Below are 19,359 nucleotides of genomic sequence, written 5' to 3'. Positions count from 1 at the left end.
GTTCATGTTATTTCTTACATAATTTATCAGCAAGAAAAATTAGCTTGGGATGATGGTTGACTTTGTCTAATGTTTCATAAAGTTCTATGGGTATATATGAAAACAAGTAAATTATATAGATGTAAGTAGGATAAAAAGTTTTAAGGTGATCTTCTAAAATAGTTTCCTCAAATCTTTTATTTTTTTATTTTTCCGAAGTTAGAAGCGAGGAGGCAGTCAGACAGACTCCTGCATGCGCCCGACCGGGATCCACCCGGCATGCCCACCAGGGGGCGATGCTCTGGCCATCCAGGGCGTCCTTCTGTTGCAACCTGAGCTATTCTAGCGCCTGAGGCAGAGGCCATGGAGCCATCCTCAGCACCTGGGCCAACTTTGTTCTAATGGAGTCTTGGCTGCAGGAGGGAAGAGAGAGACAGAGAGAAAGGAGAGGGGGAAGGGTGGAGAAGCAGATGGGCGCTTCTCCTGTGAGCTCTGACCAGGAATTGAACCTGGGACTTCCACATGCTGAGCCGATACTCTATTGCTAAGCCAACCGGCCAGGGCTTTATTTCTTTTTTGAGAGAGGCAAGGAGAAAGAGAGAGACAGAAACATGGAGCTGCTCCTGTGTGAGCCCTGACCAGGGAACCCAACCATCAACCTCCAGCTTAATTTCTTTTTTGTTTTCAATAACACAGAGAAAGGAAGGGAGAGAGAGGGGAAGGGGAAGGGAAGCATTCATCTGTTGTTCTACTCAGTAGTGCATTCATTGGTTGCTTCCCGTGTGTTCACCAACCGGGTAGCGAACCTGCAACCTTGTTGTTTCTGGAAGATGCTCTTTTTTTGTGTGTGACAGAGACAGAGAGAGAGAGAGACGGAAGGACACATAGGGATAGACAGACAGGAAGGGAGAGAGATGAGAAGCATCAATTCTTCATTGTGGCTCCTTTGTCTCCTTAGTTGTTCATTGATTGCTTGGTCATATGTGCCTTGACAGGGAGGAAAAGGGGGCGCTACAGCAGAGCAAGTGACCCCTTGCTCAAGCCAGCAACCTTGGGCTTCAAGCCAGAGACCTTTGGGCTTAAGCAAGCGACCATGGGGTCATGTCTCTGATCCCACGCTCAAGCCAGCAACTCCGCGCTCAAGGTGATGAGCCCATGCTCAAGCCAGTGACCTCGGGGTTTTGAACCTGGGTCCTCTGCGTCCCAGTCCAATGTTCTATCCACTGCACCACCACCTGGTCAGGCTCAGGAAGATGTTTTTAACCGACTGAGCTAACTGGCCAGGGCCCCCAAATCTTTTTGGTAACCATAAACTTTAAGGTTTTGCTAAGTTAAATAATGGGTTAAGTTAAATTCATTGAATATCCAGATAATTTTTAAATAAGACAAAATACTAAAAACATTAATTACTGAACATACATTTATTCATTTTGGCTTCCTTTTACAGAAGAACCAAAGAAATTTGGATCTGTTAGTAAAGATGTCTTATATACCACATTGAAAAACATACTATGAGAAAACATATGTGTCTAGAAATTATAAAAACTATTTATAAACTTGCCAAGCTATAGAATGTTAATGTAAAAAAGTTCATAATTGCTTACTTCTTCATTTTAATTAGAAATTAAGATTTTTGAGAGGTATGAATTTTAATATATGTAACTAAAACTACTAGAAACAATAAGAAAAACATCTCTGTATGCAAGGAAAATAAAACGTGTTTTCAGTTTAAGAAGGTATAAAGAATGGAAATACATTTTGTTAAGGGACAAGAAAGTAATTTTTCCCAAAGTAAAACAGGTAATTTCAAAATGGAAAGGGGGAAATAGGAACAAATTAAAAAGAAAGTTGTAAAGAGAGAAAAAGAGTAAGAGAATTTTACCTGTGTCTACAATTTGGCTAAAAATTAAATTTGTTTTAAGGGTTTAAAATAAACTTTACTATCAATAGTGTACTTAAGTAGAAACTAAAATTTAGTTTTCTTTCATATACTAAAAAGATAAAGTGGGGTTTTTGGATTATTTGGTATGCTCCTAATAAGAGATTATTAAAGGTTTTCCTTTGACTTTTAAGTAATCTGCCTAGAAAAAAACCCCCAAAGATCTTGTGTCTTGTCAAAATAATCACCCAAAGTCAGGTGGCTACCAGACTTATCACCTTGTAAGTTATATAAATAGCTAACCACTCTGCTATACTGAAACAAATACTGAATGTCAACTTTAATTGAAAAATAAAAAAAATCACCTATGGTCCTTGTCTTTATTGAGTCTTTGATTACTTAAGTCAATCTAAGTATTCTAGTCTCCTCAATATTAAAAGAGCTGAGTTTTGCACAGAATTAAGTAACCTTAAAAAGTTGTCTAAGGTCTTTCACTGTCACTTTGGTTAAATAGATAAGAATTGTTTCACAACGACCTATGATCCGATTTAACCAAGTCTTTAAAAGTTTTTTGTATTAGGCCCTGGCCAGTTGTCTCAGTGGTAGAGTGTTGGCTCGGCGTGTGGAAATCCTGGGTTCGATTCCTGGCCAGGGCACACAGAAGAAGGGCCCATCGCTTCTCCACCCCTCCCCCTCTCCTTTCTCTCTATCTCTCTCTTCCCCTCCTGCAGCCACGGCTCCATTGGAGCAAAGTTGGTGCAGGTGCTGAGGATGGCTCCATGGCCTCCACCTCAGGTGCTAGAATGGCTCTGGTTGCAATGGAGCAATGCCCCAGATGAGCATAGCATTGTCCCCCAGTGGGCTTGCCAGGTGGATCCAGGTTGGGCACATGTAGGAGTCTGTCTCTCTGCCTCCCTGCTTCTCACTTCAGAAAAATACAAAAAAAAAAAGTTTTTTGTATTTTTGACAAACGTCCCCCAAATCAAATCCTAAATGAAGTTCTTCTGGCCTTGAATTAACTTTGGGATTTTTCCATAGGGTCCCCAGAACATCTTAAAACATTTATTCTCTCTTTAAAAAAGGAGACAAACTAATTAGGCTTATTTGATGTTAAGTCATATGGGAAGCATTTGTCAAATAAAAAGTAATACTAAGCCTTCTTTATGTTGTATCTGAATGGGTATATGTTATATAAGTGTTCCAGAAACTATGAACTTCTTGGAAATCTGATATGGCCTGATATATTGTCATTGGTCATAATTCTTGTTATCATCTTAAATTGTTTATTATAGAAATAACCAAATTTCCTTGTCAATTCCATTATAATTAATTCTTTTGAGATCTTTAATAATGGGCACTTAAAAAGTCTTTTGTCACTGACAGAGAATTATTATTCTACTCTGATGCTTTTGTAAAAGTGTTCCTGCAAAAGTGCTTCCTCTTCAAGGGGATTCATGGAAAGAACTCTAACGAGTACAGTTTTCTGATAACTTTAAGATCTTAAAGTGAATTGGGTAAGAATTTCTGTAACTAGTGAAAAACTGGAGTTAAGCAGAACAAGAGTTAATAATATAGGACTGAATGAACTGAGGAGGAGGGTTATAATTTTTAAGACTTTTTGTTTGAAGCATTGTTGGTTCTCTAATTTTTTGCTTTATCAGATTTAAAGAAACTTTTTCTCTTAAGCTATCAACAATTTGGTAAGGTAACCTATGTGATCAAAAGACAAAACATTACTCTCCCCCACCTTATCCCTCTAGAATTGTTAAACTTTTGAGTATTCTTTTTATAACAATATAGTTACTTATTTGCGTAAGTTCAGTGAGAATCTGTTCTTCTAACAAAACACAATAGGAAATATTGGTTATATTACCAAGGCTTTGACCAGAATTTACTATTTGAGAAAGATGTGTGTAGACTTCCATATGACCAGATGATTTCACGCCAATAAATCCCATTGAAAAAATTGGCCCAGTACCTTGCTTACAAAGTTTCAGCAAAGCAATCACCATTCTTCCTGTACTTATGTAAATAATCAGGCCAGGTCTAATGCAAAAAAATCACTGTATTTCCCCATGTATAAGACGCTCCCATGTATAAGATGCACCTTAATTTTGGGGCCCAAAATTTGAAAAGAATGTATTACATAAAGTTATTCAACTCAAGTTTTATTCATCATAAAATGCCTACAATTCCTCATCACTGTCAAAACTCCCATCCATTAGCTTGTCCTCATCTGTGTCTGATGATGAATCACTGTCTTCAACAATAAGTGCAAAAACAAGCACGAAAAAGCGGGACATGCAAGTAAAAAAAGCTACAATCACTGTATAAGATGCACCCAGTTTTTAGACCCTAAATTTTTCTTTCTTTCTTTTTTTTTTTTTTTTTTTACAGAGACAGAGAGAGAGTCAGAGAGATGGATAGACAGGGACAGATAGACAGGAACGGAGAGATGAGAAGCATCAATCATCAGTTTTTCGTTGTGACACCTTAGTTGTTCATTGATTGCTTTCTCATATGTGCCTTGACCGTGGGGCTACAGCAGACCGAGTAACCCCTTGCTCAAGCCAGTGACCTCGGGTCCAAGTGACCTCGGGTCCAAGCTGGTGAGCTTTTGCTCAAACCGGATGAGCCTGTGCTCAAGCTGGTGACCTCGGGGTCTGGAACCTGGGTCCTCGGCATTCCAGTTCGACGCTCTATCCACTGCGCCACCACTTGGTCAGGCTAGACCCTAAATTTTTCGAAACAAGGTTTGTCTTATACATAGAGAAATGTGGTACTTTTGCTGTCATTATTCATGGAAAAAATAAGGGGTTAATTGTAGCAAGAAAAATTACATTTGCATTTTTGTCTATATTAGATTCTAATCCTGTTAATTGTCTGAGGCTTTGTTATATACCTGTAAATTGGACTGGATCTTAAATTCTGCTTGTTTCCTAAAAAAACTGGCTATAAGTATCCAACCTAATGTTTCCAATTTTCTCCCACCCTCTGATTTGGAATCACTAACAACAAAGACTGCCGTTAAGTCTTCTTGGAAAAGACTATATACTATGTCATCCTCACTACCCAGATGGCAGGCTGACTTCACGGAGCTTCTGAACACATCTCACAGCAAAAGAAGGTTCCACCTGACATCTGTTCTTGTAGGAATGCTGGAGATTTCCACATCAAATTGATGAGGAAGAGAATTAGCTGGCATCTGTTTCCTCCCAAGACGCTGGGTCAAGACTTCATACTTCAACTAAACATGAAACCCTCTCTTCATCTCTTTCTTTTCTTTACTCTGACATTGGCCTTGAAAGATAATTCTATAATCCATATCTCCCAGGACATTGCTAAGGGGGTAACTTCTGGAATTTGGAACAACTTTTTATTTCAGGCTAGGAGATTTACTTTTAGCATGCACTAAAAACCTAATTGACCCCTGGCTTGAACGGGCAAGTGTAACAATCCCTGTGAATGAATCCATTAACAGTGTCACCTAGTGGAAGTGGTCTGTGCCCTGACAGAATTTATCTGTGGCAGTTATCATTTTCCTTGGGCCTATGGATGTCTAGATGGCTGGCACACAACTGGGTAAGCCTCTTAGGTTATCTGAGTCCCTAAATGTTTATGAACAAACTGAGACACCTCATTGGTCAACTCCATAGAATTTACATTTCTGAGTTAGAAAGGACATACCAGGAAGTGTTCATAACTCAGGATTCACTTCCTTTGACTGGACCCTACTTCCCTGGTTAGCAATAAATGTAAATGTGGTTATGATTAGAAACCTCTCCTTAATTCTATTTTTTTTTAAAAGAGAGAGATAGGAAGGGAGAGAGTTGAGAAGCATCAATTCTTTGTTGTGGCACCTTACTTGTTCATTGATTGCTCTCTCATATGTGCCTTGACCTAGGGGCTCCAGCTGAGCCAGTGACTCCTTACTCAAGCCAATGACCATGGGATCATGCTTATGATCCCATACTCAAGCCGGCAACCCCACACTCAAGCTGGTGAGCCTGCACTCAAGCTAGATGAGCCCACGCTCAAGCCAGTGACCTCAGGGATTTGAACCTGGGTCCTCAGTGTCCCAGTCTGACGCTCTATCCACTGCCTGGTAACGCCTCTCCTTAACTCTTAAAGATACCGCAGAATCCACTACTAAGATGACAGCTGCCCAAGAAAAATCCTCAGACTCTCTGGCCAAAGTTGTTCCTGGTAATAATATCCTCATCATCTTTGAGCAGTAAGGTGTCTGCTGTGGCCAATACCACCTATTGTACCTGGATGAACACTTCTGAGGAAGCTGAAACTCAGTTCATAAGATCACTGAGCAGGCCACTTGGCTGAAAAAGGTGACCCCTTCAGTTGGGTCTTTACTTGATTTTGATTGGTTTAAATCTTGGGGACCATGGCTCCAAAGTACACTCTAAATATTGGAAATTATCTTGTTTACAGTAGTCACAGCATTCTCCCTGGCATGTATTCTCTCAAAAACTTAAAGTGCATGCTTGCAGTCATTAATCAAGAAAATGATCTCCCCAAGACTGGAATGCCAGACAAGGAAAAAAGAGAGTGACTGACCTGAAATTTGTGAACCTGAAGTTGTGGCCTGTGAATATCACAGAGATTCAAAAAATAAAGTCATGACTTGTGAATCACACAGAAGATCAGAAAAAGCGAGAAATACAGAATGGTAGCTGAGAGTGGTGAATGCCTTTAAATCTTACCACGTCTCAGTTAAGCTGAGAGTCTGGTCAAAAGAAGGAATTGTTAGAAAGGAGATAACATGTTTAAAATGGAGTCATTTGTACTAAGTGTACATCACCAAACTGAGATGTAATACTTAACCTATTTGCAGTTTCAGCATCTCCCAGGAATTTAATCTTAACCAATCAATCTGGAATTTTCTGGTCAGCACTAGGGAGGGAATCCACTTGATAAACCTTCTTCTGTCCCCTATAGGTAGGTTACTTAAGCCTGAAACAATCCACTTTCCCCTCCTTCTGCCTATAAAAGCTTTCCATTTTGTACAGCTCCTCAGAGCTCCTTTCTACTTGCTAGAGGGGATACTGCTTGATTCATGAATCATTCAATAAAGCCAATAATATATTTAAATTTTACTCAGTTGAATTTCTGTTATTTAACAGCAGATAAGCCTAGAGGAAGTAGGACCACACAGAACAGAGATGAGCCGTTCCAGCAGAGGCCATTCTCGACAGCCTATAGTCCTGCCAAGATCAGCAGAGCCCCAATGAGACCAGAAGAACCACCCAGCTAAGCCCAGCCCAAATTGTTAAATCACAGAATTGTGAGCTAAATTAAATATATTTTTGTTTTGAGACACTAAGTCTTGGAGTAGTTTGTTATGTACATAATGAAAGAAGTTTTTTAGAACTGTTTTTTAGGAGGTGGACAATGACAGGATTTTAAAAAGACAAGGGGTAAAAATTGAGATGGATGGTGAACATACAATACAATATACAAATGATGTATTATAGAATTGTTATACCTGAAACCTATATAAATTTATTAACCAATGTCTCCCCAATAAATTCAATAAAAATTTAAAAAACACTCTATCATAAAAAAAGACAATTAACAATATATATGTTTTGGTCATACCAACATAATAGATAGCAAAGTCAAAGAGAATGAAGTCATTTACTATCTGACCACTCCAAAATACTTCAGTAGGACTTAAAAATATAAATCACATTGCTTAACCTGCCCAGTGCTTCTGCATCACTCATGAACATTGCTCTCTGCAGTGGAGACTGTACCACTTACCAGAATCTTGGTGGTGTAGGCGCTGTTGATGGCAATGGCATTGACCAGCAGCTCCATGGTCTTGTCGTTGATGGAGCTGGGGTCGGGGATCTCCTTGTAGTGGACATCACCGATGTAAGCCTGTACTACCGTCATGCGATTGGTGGTCAGCGTACCCGTCTTATCTGAGCAGATGGCTGTGGCATTGCCCATGGTCTCACAGGCGTCCAGGTGGCGTACCAGGTTGTTGTCCTTCATCATTTTCTGGGGGGAGGGGTGGGTGAGAGTAAGAAGAGGGTGCTAGGGTGCTGAGGCACAGGGTGAACATGTTGTAAAAGGGGAAGGGCTGTTGCAGGTTGACTCTCTGCTTTCACACATGCAAAGAATTGTGGTTGCTACAGCCTCTGACAGCTGGGCCCCTCTGTACTGCCCTGTCCCTTCCCTTTCATTAGCTGAGCCATTTACAATAGTTGATTAATTGACTATTGATTTGTATTACAGAAGTAATCTACATTCTTTACAGGAAAAATAGAGAACAGGATAAATTAAGGTTGGGTCCTCTCTGATTACTTTATATATTTTTTTCTTACACCCTAATATAAATAACTATTTTTTATTTACTGTGAGTTTTCTCAAATGTACCATTTTTCACTGGTACCTGGTTTTCACTGCCACTTTTGTTTCACCAAAAGTAAATACAGATATAGGTGTTTATAGACCTAGGAGAATATCTAGAAAAATATAAAAATATTAGTGTCATTATCTTTAGGTGGTAAAATTATAGGAGATTTTTTATTGTCTTCTTTTATAAATAACTATTGATTCTACTTTACTACAGTGAATATCGTAACTTGCATGATAAAAATAACAAATTTCTTTTAAATATAGACACAACAAAGAAAAAGAAAACAAATCAGCCATGATGCTGCCACTCATAACCGATACATCTTAAACATCAACATCCTTTCTTTTAAAATTTGTAACAAAAATGGAATCCTACTATACATATTATTATTAATTTTCTAATGTATTCCCCTCCCTTTATCTCTTTCCAGCTTCACGCTCCTAGCTTCTTGAAGGTTCTTAAGTAAGTAATGCAAATAAAGTAATTCCCTAGAAACCACCACACTTCATGCAGGCCCTCCCATCATAGTGACCCAAAAAAGCAAGGAGAGACATGAAAATTTGCTAGAGTAATAGTTGCTGAATCAGCTGCAGTTCCTGTCTGGGCCTAGGGAGTTGATTCTTTTTGTTCTTTCTCCTCATTGTAACTCTTTATAACAAGGGTTAAAAAGAAGTGCAATTAGGATCCCTTTAGTAGCAGTTCATGTTACTAAAAAATGAATATTGGTGGAATTATATACTATTGCAGTTTCTCTTATTGTAACCTGTGATAATAGCAACAATAAAAGTATGTCAGGCCCTGGCAGGGTGTCTCAGTGGATAAAGCATCATCCCGGTGCACCAAGGTCACGGGTTTGACACCCAGTCAGGGCACGTATGGGAAGCAATCAATGAATACACACTTAAATGGAACAACAAGTTGATGCTTCTCTCTCTCTCTCTTATATTAATGAAAAAAATTTTCTAAAATCTATGTTGAATGGATGATCAATAGCAATTTGAATTCGCAACAGACTTTACAGTTTGCAAAGTTCTTCTGCACTTATTTTCTTGCCTGATGCTGTCAGGATCCTGTGAAACCTGTGAGGATTAGAGTAATCCATTCTGGCAATTGAAGAAGCCAAGGCAAAGTGACCTGACCAGATGCACACATCTAGTGAGGGACACATCTAGTGAGGGTTAGAACTGGGACCTGAACCTAGCTCTCTTTACCCTCATGGCCTGGATCAGTGCAGTAGGCTTCCACCCATCTGTACTTGCTGCTGAGGGTTTGTCTGCTGGGCTTAAAAATGCCTAGGCCTGTGCTGTCTAGTATAGGAGCCATATATGGCTATTGAGCACTGGCAATGTGGCTGGTCTGATGTGAAATGTGCCAGAAGTGTAAAATACACATCAAATTTTGAACACTTATATGAAAAAAATGTAAAATATCTCACTAGTAATTTTTATATTGATTATACGCTGGCTTGATAACAATTTGCACATATCAAATAAACTGTTATTAAAATTAATTTGGCCTGTTTCTTTTAAAACATGGCTACTAGGAAATTTAAAATCACACATGTGGCTCCCATTATAGCTGTTAGACAGCGCTGGTCTAAGTGGTCATCTCTTTTCTTTTGATGGTGGCTCTCATGGGAATAAGTCCAGGCTCAGAGAGGCCTCTCCTCAGTTGGGGTGCTGCACTAAGTTTAAAGTGACTGTACAAGTAACACTATCTAAGATGGCTAAAGGCACCAGGTGGCAGAGATACAAACTGCAGAAGGTGTGGAGGCCTAAAAATGTCTGCACATAATTCTCCCAAACCAACTCTATGACCTTAAGGAGGAACAGACCCCGCCCCCCATCTCCACCTGAGCTCAGCTGGGTGGCTGTGAGGATCCTGACTCATGGCTGTGTAAGGGGCTCCTTTTCCAGGACCCGGGCCCTCAAGCCTCCTGTTGTGACCTGTTTGGGTTTTGCTTTGTGGGATGGAGTTTCTCTGTGAACCCTAAAACAAGGGGACGATAAGAGCCATATCCTTTACACAGAGCTGCCACTTTCTGGCACCTGCCTAGCGATCTCTTTTCTGTATGAAATTACATCAGCGAGCCCAGTCCAAATTCCAGCTTGGAAACTGATGCTCACCGTGCCCTCCAGTGGCTCTGCCAATGTCTCAGAGTGAATGCCTTATTTATAAACATGTTTAGGCCTCCACCTTCTCAGGGACATCCTGGCATTGGGACCCTGGGAAACAGCAGTGCAGCCCTCCCTCTGAAGTATAAAAACCACAGGGCCAAAGGAAGAGAATGAGCCAGAGAGTGAGGACCTAGGGGTGAGCCAGGCTTGAAGTGCCCCCCAAGAGGGCTGGATGCACGGTGCCCATGGGATACCAGCACACTCAGTTCAGTGTTCGGGTTTTGAAGCAGTCAGCATGCAAGGGCCCACCTGCCCTTCATTGCATTGCTTTTAAAACCATATTTTCAGGCCAACTCCTGAGAGGAGGAGGCTTTCATAAAGTCAGATGTCCTTTTTGCTTCAGGCTTATTTCTTTCAAACTTTAGGAAGCAACCTCTGAGATTAGTTGTACAAGTACTATGGCTACAGTGGGGCCTTTGCCTGGAATGGCCAGACTTCTGCCACCATTTGGTGGGGCGTGATGGATTTGGGTCTGCACAGTGATGTCTGCATTTTATTTTTTGTTTAAAGTTGAGTTGACTGTCAATGTTTAAAGATAAAGAGAGTTTATATCAACTCCAGATAGCTGGCTTCTCCCGAGGAAAACATAAAGATCTGGCAACACTGAGTCTGTGTCCCCACAAGGTGACACTTGGCTGGGCTGAAAAATGGTTGTCCTTTTAGCCAGAGTGTAGCTCTCCAGTTTGCCACAGGCCCCTGAAGACATGTGGGATTTGGGTTTCTGCATACATCCTCTCTGAGCTTCTAATGTGTCCAATCCCTTCTTCTTAGCTCTTTTCCCAACCCCAGTACTGGCCACTGCGCCCCCCCCCCCCAGGCCCCAGTGGGGGGGCAGCCAATCTCAGCTGCTTTCTACTTCTCACCTTCACGGAGTAGGCCAGTGAGATGGTGACGGCCAGAGGGAGCCCCTCGGGCACGGCGACCACCAACACCGTCACGCCAATGATGAAGAACTTGACAAAGTACTGTACATAGACGGGTGTGCACTCAGGTAGCCATGGCTTCTTGTTGACCACGAAGGTGTCCACGGTGAAGTAGAGCACCAGGATTATCACCGTGATGGCCGACATCACCAGGCCTGCAATATGGAGTAGGAGAGACCTGCTCAGGGGCTTTCCTGGGGGTTGGAAAGCGAGATATAGACCAAACCCTCGGCCAAAAGATCTCTGGGGTCAGGCCAACCTTTGCTCACATCCCAACTCTGCCACTTAGTTGCTTTACGGCCTGGGTCAAGTCCTTGATCCTCAAACAGCCTCAGTTGCTTCTCTGTACAATGGGGATGGATCCTTACTTGGCTTTGTAAGGATCAAATGTGATTACTGCATGTAAAGTGCCTAGCACAGTGCCAGCACCCAGCAGGTGCTGCAGAAGTGTATGCTTAGTGACCATGTGAATAAGAACTGCTTACGCAGTGTTCTCACACAATAATGATGTATAGTTGGTGCCGTTTATTTACTCACTCATTCAGGCACTAGGGACACAGCAGTAAAGAGGACAGGGTCTCTGCCCTTGGGAAACTGAGGTTCTAGAGCAGGAGACAGACAAGAAACAAACACAAACAAGAAAATTCAGACATGGATTATTCTGTGAAGACTCCAGGTGACGTGCTAGGTTGTGACACAGGCTGAAGATAAGAAAACAACCTAAATGTCCATTGATAAATTGATAAAGGAAATGTGGCATATACTTATGGTGGAATATTATTCAGCCACAGAGAACAAGAAAATTCTGCCATTTGTGACAACGTGGATGGACCTGGAGGACATCTGCTAAATGAAATTTAGCAGACGAAGCAGGACTTGTATGAGAAATCTGAAACAGCCAAACTTGTAGAAGCAGAGATAGAAATGCGGTTGTCAGGGGCTGTGCGGAGAGGGGGAATGGAAAGTTGTTTTTCAGTGGGTATAAAGTTTCAGCTGTGCAAGATGAATAAGTTCTGGAGGTCTGCTGTACAACATGGTGCCTACAGTTAACCAGACAGTATTGTGCATTTCAAAATTGGTTAAGAGGATAGATCTGTTGAGTGTTTTTGCCCCAAAACCAAAAACAAAGACCTCCACAAAAACAAAACAACAACAACAAAACTATAAAAGAACACAAGGCAATTTTTGGAGATGGTGGATATATATTTATATTTGGTACCTTGGTGTGGTAATGGTATCATGGGTGCATGCATATGTCCAAACTCATCAAGATGTGCACATTAAATGTGTGCTATTTTTTTGGTATATAAATTATATCTCAATATAGCTAAAAGGAAAAAAGTGACATGGGCAGGTAGGGAAAGGCTACTACTTAAACTAGGTTTGCCAGGGGAGAATTCCTGGAGGAGGTGATTTATAAGCAGACAGATGGATGATGAGAAGGAGCAGCCAGGTGGTGACCTAGGGGAAAAAGAGTTCCTGGCAGAGGAAACAACTGGGGGCCCTTTTTCTGGATGAGGCAACTGAGGGTATATGACTCGCCCAAGGCCAGAGGCCAGGGAGGCACTGTGGAGTTAGCAAACGCAGGAGGTTACCTGCTGGGATCCCCTCTGATCCCTTTTGCCAGTTTCTGTGCCCACCCCCATGTGCTGTAGGTGCTGTGCAGGTGCCTCTGAGACTACGCACACCTGCAGCCTCCATCAGAGGACTGCCCTTGGGCAACGGGAGTCTCCTGGTCAGCGAGTACCTGGGAGTGCACTCCACCCTAATTGGATGGCCAATATTCAATGGCTGATATGCGGGTCCAAAATCCTGCCCCTTTGATGAAGGCGAGGCAGAGGTCTTTGGCTCCAGAACTTCCCATGGAGCAGGTGGAGACTGGGATTTCTCCAGAAAGCTCAGCTGTATCTGGCTTCTTCTGTGGCCCAGTCACATCCCTTCCTTTTCACAGGTCTCACCTAGAGCACCCCCCTTCCAAATCCCAAGCCACCCATCTTCAGCTCTGCTTTCAGGGGATTCAGCTCAAAAGAGAAGCAGAGGTGGGATGTCAACTCAGAAGTTCTTGACTCTGAACTGCGTTCTTGGCAGGGCCAAGGAGGTGAAGGGAGATGAGCGAGGACTTTGAAAGCCACGGGGTTGTTCTCCTCACTTTGTTTCCTGCCCCCAGAGCCATGTTTCTTGGGAGTCTTCTCGATGGCGGGCATGGAGGAAATCCCTGCACCCATTGTTACCCCACCCCCTCATCCAGCTGTGGAGCCTCAGAGCCTCTTCTTGTTCTGTCCCTGTCTGACAGTCGCAGGGGCGGGAAGCCAAGCTTCCAGAAGCCGGGAGCTGTCACCAGGACCCCGAGTGTCTAACTATAGACAGCCAAACCTATAATTTGCCTCCATTCTCCACACTGTGGTACCTATAATTAGAGCTGGGAGACAGCCTTGGAGGAGCAAGCAGCCAGGTGGGGAGGCCTTGGCATTTGCCACATCCTTACCCGGGAGAGGAGGCCAAGGCACATCAGATGGGCAGGGCTCACCTTGCAGCTGGGGTTGCTTCCTGGGCCATAGGGGCTGCCACCAGCCTTCACCTGCAGCTACCAACTCAGTTGGGAAGCCTAGTTTGTTGTACTGGGGATCCTGGTACTGCTCTTAATCTTTCCTCTGCACTGCAGCTGGGTGGTCATTATATACCCCAATGCATTCCTGCCTCCCCTGCTCAAACCACTTCCAGGGCTCCCATTGTCCTCAGGATACAACCAACACTGCAGACTCCAGACTCAGGAGGATCTGCCCCCTTTCCAGTCACCACCCTTTTCCAGTCACCACACGTGCCAGTGCCAAGCACTCTATGCATAAACTCCTTTAATGTAGGGACTACTGGGGATCCCAACTTCATAGACCAGGGGCAGGGGCTCAGAGCTGGGGGAAGTTACTGCCTAAGTTCTCCCAGCCACAGCTGGACAAGCACGCAGGCAGTGTGCCTCACCATGCAGGCTATCAGCGTCACTCCTCTCTAAGGGCTCATGCCTGCTGTAGGAGGACTCAGACTGGTGCTGTGATCAAGAAGGGTGGGTCTCAGAGACCGTCTCATGCAAGCTACCACTTTGCAAATGCGGCAACTGAGGCCCAGCTTGGCACAGGGCCCTGCCCGGGGTCCTACTGTGTGTCCCCATTCACACCCTGCACACTCACCTGCCTTGCCGATCTGCACAGCCAGCTTGGTGAGCTTGCCCTGGAGCACCGACTTCTCCTTCTTGTGCATGTTGGCCTTTTTCTTGTCATCAGCATCGCCACCCTCAGCACTCTTGAGGGGCTGCATCTCCATGGCAGCTGCCCCATCCTGCTGTTTGGCTGCAGGTGGCAGAGCACGTATGTGTACACACACAGACACACAGACATGCACACACATAGGTCAGCCTGCAGGGTGGGGATGTTGGCCCCCACCCTGCCTACCTGGGGGACTGTGGTGAGGTACCCACTTCCTCGCCTGGATCCCTACATGGCTGGCACAGAAAGGCCTGTGATGTGTGTGGAGGGGGTCTGCCTCTTCCAGCCAGAGACACTGGTACCAGGGCCCCTGGCTGCCTAGGACCTGGAAGCCAGGACACAGCAGAGAGTGACATGGCTTTACCTGGGATTCCCAGGAGGAGTGGGCTGAAGTCCCCTCTGGACCTTCTACAAATGGCCTGTTGGTTTTTCCCACATCCAAACAAGATACAGAGGATTGGGCTTTACCCATTGGTCCTTGGGCCATGTTGTTGGGATATTAAGTAATCGAAAGACAGCAGGGACAAAAAAGCAGGCTTAAAAGGTAAGAGTGTCCCCATGCATGGGTGCCAAGACCCCTCCTCATTCAGAGCAGGACTGACTGTTGGGCCTGGGGTCCTACCCATTATTTCCTAAGGATCTCAAAGAAACAGCTTCAAGTTTTCAGTTAAATGGGCAGTGTAGTCAATGGCTAGGGAAAAGCTGACTTGCAGGTGTCCCATCCTCCTGGGTGATGCCTCCATTTGGTCTGGTACCACGTGAATCATAGTTACACGCCCCCAAAGACATCAGGCAGCCACAGCTACAGCCACATCTGTCTCTGCCATAGCCCTCAGAACTGGTGGGAAGGGGCCACAGGAACTACAGGACCCAGTTAATTCAAAAGGGTTACCTTTGCTCTGGCTGGCGTCCACAGTGCCATCCTGCATTTTACCTACACGACAAAGAATTTTAACAGACAACAGAGAACAGACAACACACATCCATCATCACAAAGACGCAACAGGGCCACAGACATTCATGTCACAGATGGAGGAAGGGCCAGGCCAACTCCGTCCCTCCACACAGGGACAACTACAGATGCCCCAGAGACAGAAGCAAACCTGGCCAGTATGCTGGCTGCAGGGTCTGTCTTGATTCTCTGGGGGCTTGGAGAGAGTGTTTCTGTGGAAATTATTTTGGCCCTAGGCATCATACAGATTAGACATAGCCTTGGAGGGTAAAAGGGACCAGGTTGGCTGGCAGGGAGCAGAGGAGTGAGAGTTCTCAAGTCCCCAATGAGTAATTTGGTTGGTGCCTTTTGTGGGCTGAGAGGAGGCAAAGAGAAACGAGAGAGAGAGAGAGAGAGAGAGAGAGAGAGAAAGAGAGAGAGAGAGAGAGACATTCTAGAACGGGACACGGGGAAAGTTTGGTTAATGTGCCCCTTCATTCCTGACTCCAGGAGAACTACTACTACTTTTTCCTTTTCCTTCTGAAGGGATATAAAGCCACAGCATGGACAACCCCATGCCCAGCCCCCACTCAGAGTGACCCATGCAAAGGGTGAGCAGGGACTTCCCAGCGGTGGGCTCTGAGGTACCCCTGGTGTGAACAGGGGGATTGGTGGGAGTACCCTGGCTCCCAGGGGAATCTGCCAACCTCCCTTCCATTTGCACATGTGCTCTTCATTCTGAGGTTGACCAGCTTAGGCCACCTTAGATAGAAAAGGTTAGGTTGGTGGGCTCCATGGGTGCCCCCACTCCTGGCCCTGCATACCAGGGCCTGATGTTGCCTAATGCTGGGGAAAGGGCTGAGTCCGGGGCTCCCCGTCCATTAATCAAGGCTGCCTGGGAGGTCCTTTCCACAGCCAGATGCTGTGGGCTGGGTTGCAGGGCGGGAGGGACTGGTGGCTCCTACCTGGTAGCTGAGACACCTGTTTTCACCTGACAGCACTGTGGAGAGGGAATTCCTCCCTACGGAGTCTGCTCACTGAGCTTACCCAGAACTCTGCCTGCAGGCCTCCCATCTCTGGAGGAGTCTGAGGAGGTTGGCCACCTCTGGACATTTGCTGCAAAGGTGATTCCCCCAGCTCATGTTCTGAAAGAACCCATCTTGTGCCTTTCAGGTACATACACGACCTTCATGATGTCATCTAGTCCTCACCACATCTCTACAAAGGTGCTCTTATATTTATACTCATTTACAGATAAGAAACTGAGGCTTGGCGAGAGAGGTGGCCTGGCCGGGTTTCAGTGGGTAAATGGAGAGTGACCCCAAAATGTATGCATGCTTCCACTTAGTCAAGGAGGACACAGACACCTCTGGGCCCCTCGGGGTTCAGAGAAGTGGCACTGGGTGGCAGTGGGAGGGCTGGGCTTCTGAAGCCCCTGTTTGTCACCAACTAGCTGTGTGGTGTTACCTCTCCCAGCCTCTGCTCCCATTCTTGTAAAATGGGGATGTCAGCTTCCAGAACACCTAAAAGCTGCCTTTAGTGATAACTATTGGCCCATTCAGCCTACTGCAGTTTGCAAGTGTCATCTCCTGTCAGTCTTCTTGACACTTTGTAAGGCGGGTGGGAGGGTTTTCTCACTCATTTAACAGATGAGGAAACTGAGGCCAAGAAAAGTTCAGAGGCAGCTCCCATATGGACCATCCCGATAATAACTCCGTGGCTGCATTATTAGTTTCATAGTGTTGTCACCATCACCACACCCCTATTGCTGGGACTCGGGTGGAGTGGGGGCAGTGGCTTTCCTGGGTCCCAACCCCCTACCCTCTCTTCAAGGAAAGCGCAATGTCCTTCCTACTGCTTCTCACAGCAAAGGCTCAGCGACTCACCTGCAGTTCAAAGAGAAAGGCCCTTGCTGCTCTATTGTAAAATTCTTTCTACCGGATTAAGAAATAAAATAGAAAAAGGCCCTTTAGAGGAAACAGAAACAAACTACAACAATTATTTTTATTTTAAAAAATAATTTTATGAACTGGGCTAAAGGGCACCAGAGGACTCCACTTCAATAGTTGCTTTTAGATGGCACAAAGGGGCCTTTATTTGTATTGCATACTATCAGAGGCAGTAGCTCTGTGTGTGCCCATTAACCCAGCTAGCAATTTCCTCTTTTATTTCCATATTGACCATGTGGCCAGAAAAATAATCATTGACGCATATGTTTGAGGGAGGGAGTGCTGATTTGGGGCAGGGGCTCTGGTGCAGATGGCTTGGTTCTCAGAAGCAAGGGACTTACTGGGGGCTCTTCTCAGCTAAGTGAGTGCTTGCCTGGCCCTAGACCTGTGGCAGGGCAACCAGCTCTGGCCCCATGTGGGACCTGGAGGATGGGCTGGGTTTCAGGAGAGCTGGGAGGTAGAACAGGACCCAAGACAGGGAGCTGGGTGGAGACTCAAAGGCCCCTCTGCATCAGATGCCGGATGCAGCTTTGCCAAACGTGCCTGTTTCCTTCATGCAGGCCAGGGACATGCATGTGAAAAGCAGGGATATGGAGGAGTCGTGGAGCGGTGGCCTGAATCTTTGACAGACCACTAACTAGGAGGCCTGGGAGATGTCACCTGTCTCCCCTGCTTCTCCATTTCTTCCTCCATGAAATGCAATAATTTTTTACCAAGGTGATGCTTGTGAAAAGCACCGCAAACTAATGTCTGGAGTTAAGAGTGATGTATTTATTATTAATCATGATTTTATAAGAGATGTATTAAATAGTGATTACATTTATAATCATAAAAGAAATAATAAAATAATAATGGCAATCATAAAGCCTCCAAGATGAATGGAACACAACCATCTTTCAGTTGGGATGGAGTTTGGGGAAATAAAGGCGGGAGAATACTACCACTTAATTTGTTTTTTATCTCCAAGTCATCCGGATTTGGCTTAGAGGGAGGAGGGAATGGGAACATTTAATTCTCACTCATCACACCTCAGCTCAGCACCCCTCAACCTCTAACGCACTCTCTCTGAGTCTGGAGAGCTTGTCAGAACAAAGATTCTCATTCAGTAGGTCTGGGGTGGAGCTTAAGATTCTGTGTTTCTTTCTTTCTTTCTTTTTTTTAATTGAGAGGGGGGAGATAGACTCCTGCATGCGCCCTGACTGGGATCCACCCGGCAACCCCTGTCTGGGGCTGATGCTTGAACCAACCAAGCTATTTTTAGTACCTGAGGCTGATGTGCTCCTACTAACCAGGCTATCCTCAGTGCCAGTGCCTGGGGCCACACTGTAACTAATAGAGCCATTGGCTGCAAGAGGGGAAAAGGGAGAGAAGGAGAAGAGACAGAGGAAAAGAAGCAGATGGTTGTGTCTTATGTGTGCCCTGACTGGAAATCAAACCCGGAATGTCTGTATGCTGGGCTGATGCTCTACCTACTGAGCCAACTGGCCAGGGCCAGATTCTGCATTTCTAACAAGCTCCTAGGAGATGCCCAGCCTTCTGGTCCTCTGATCACATTTTGAGCAAGGGCTTAAAGCACCATTTCCCAAAGTATATTACAGGGGCATTCCAACCCCACAAAATTCAGCCAGAAAAGGTCCTGTAGCCCAGTCAGACTGGGAACCCCTGCACAGTTCTGTAACTCTCCATTACACACCAGCATATTCAAGGCAGTGAGAAATACTGCCAAGAGGAAGACACAAATTCTATCCAGAGGTTCTTAAACATCTTTGATCATAAGATCCCTTTTTTTTGGGGGGGGGAGACCTCTTAGTATCCTTGTGAAGTTAACAAAACACACCCTATTGGGAAATCCTGAATCAGGAAGAGAAACACACACTTTAGA

At 44.6% G+C, this 19,359-nt stretch overlaps 1 protein-coding gene across 10 annotated transcripts in view; it reads right to left on the bottom strand.

Annotated features, from left to right (window-relative positions):
- ATP2B2 (ATPase plasma membrane Ca2+ transporting 2) overlaps positions 1-19,359 on the bottom strand; it is a 503,137-nt gene that overhangs the window by 60,123 nt on the left and 423,655 nt on the right. For all 10 annotated transcript variants that reach the window (XM_066352101.1, XM_066352092.1, XM_066352093.1 and 7 more), the window contains 4 exons: positions 15,490-15,531; positions 14,523-14,681; positions 11,281-11,495; positions 7,637-7,879 (listed from right to left, as the gene is read on the bottom strand). In XM_066352101.1, the coding sequence (XP_066208198.1) occupies positions 7,637-7,879; positions 11,281-11,495; positions 14,523-14,681; positions 15,490-15,531 (659 nt within the window). The remainder of the gene's footprint in view (positions 1-7,636; positions 7,880-11,280; positions 11,496-14,522; positions 14,682-15,489; positions 15,532-19,359) is intronic.

The sequence above is a fragment of the Saccopteryx leptura genome, chromosome 10 (genome assembly GCF_036850995.1).
Source record: "Saccopteryx leptura isolate mSacLep1 chromosome 10, mSacLep1_pri_phased_curated, whole genome shotgun sequence".
Classification (NCBI taxonomy): Eukaryota; Metazoa; Chordata; class Mammalia; order Chiroptera; family Emballonuridae; genus Saccopteryx; species Saccopteryx leptura.
Note: the sequence above shows the minus strand (reverse complement) of the source record. Positions and strands in the feature narration are given on the sequence as shown.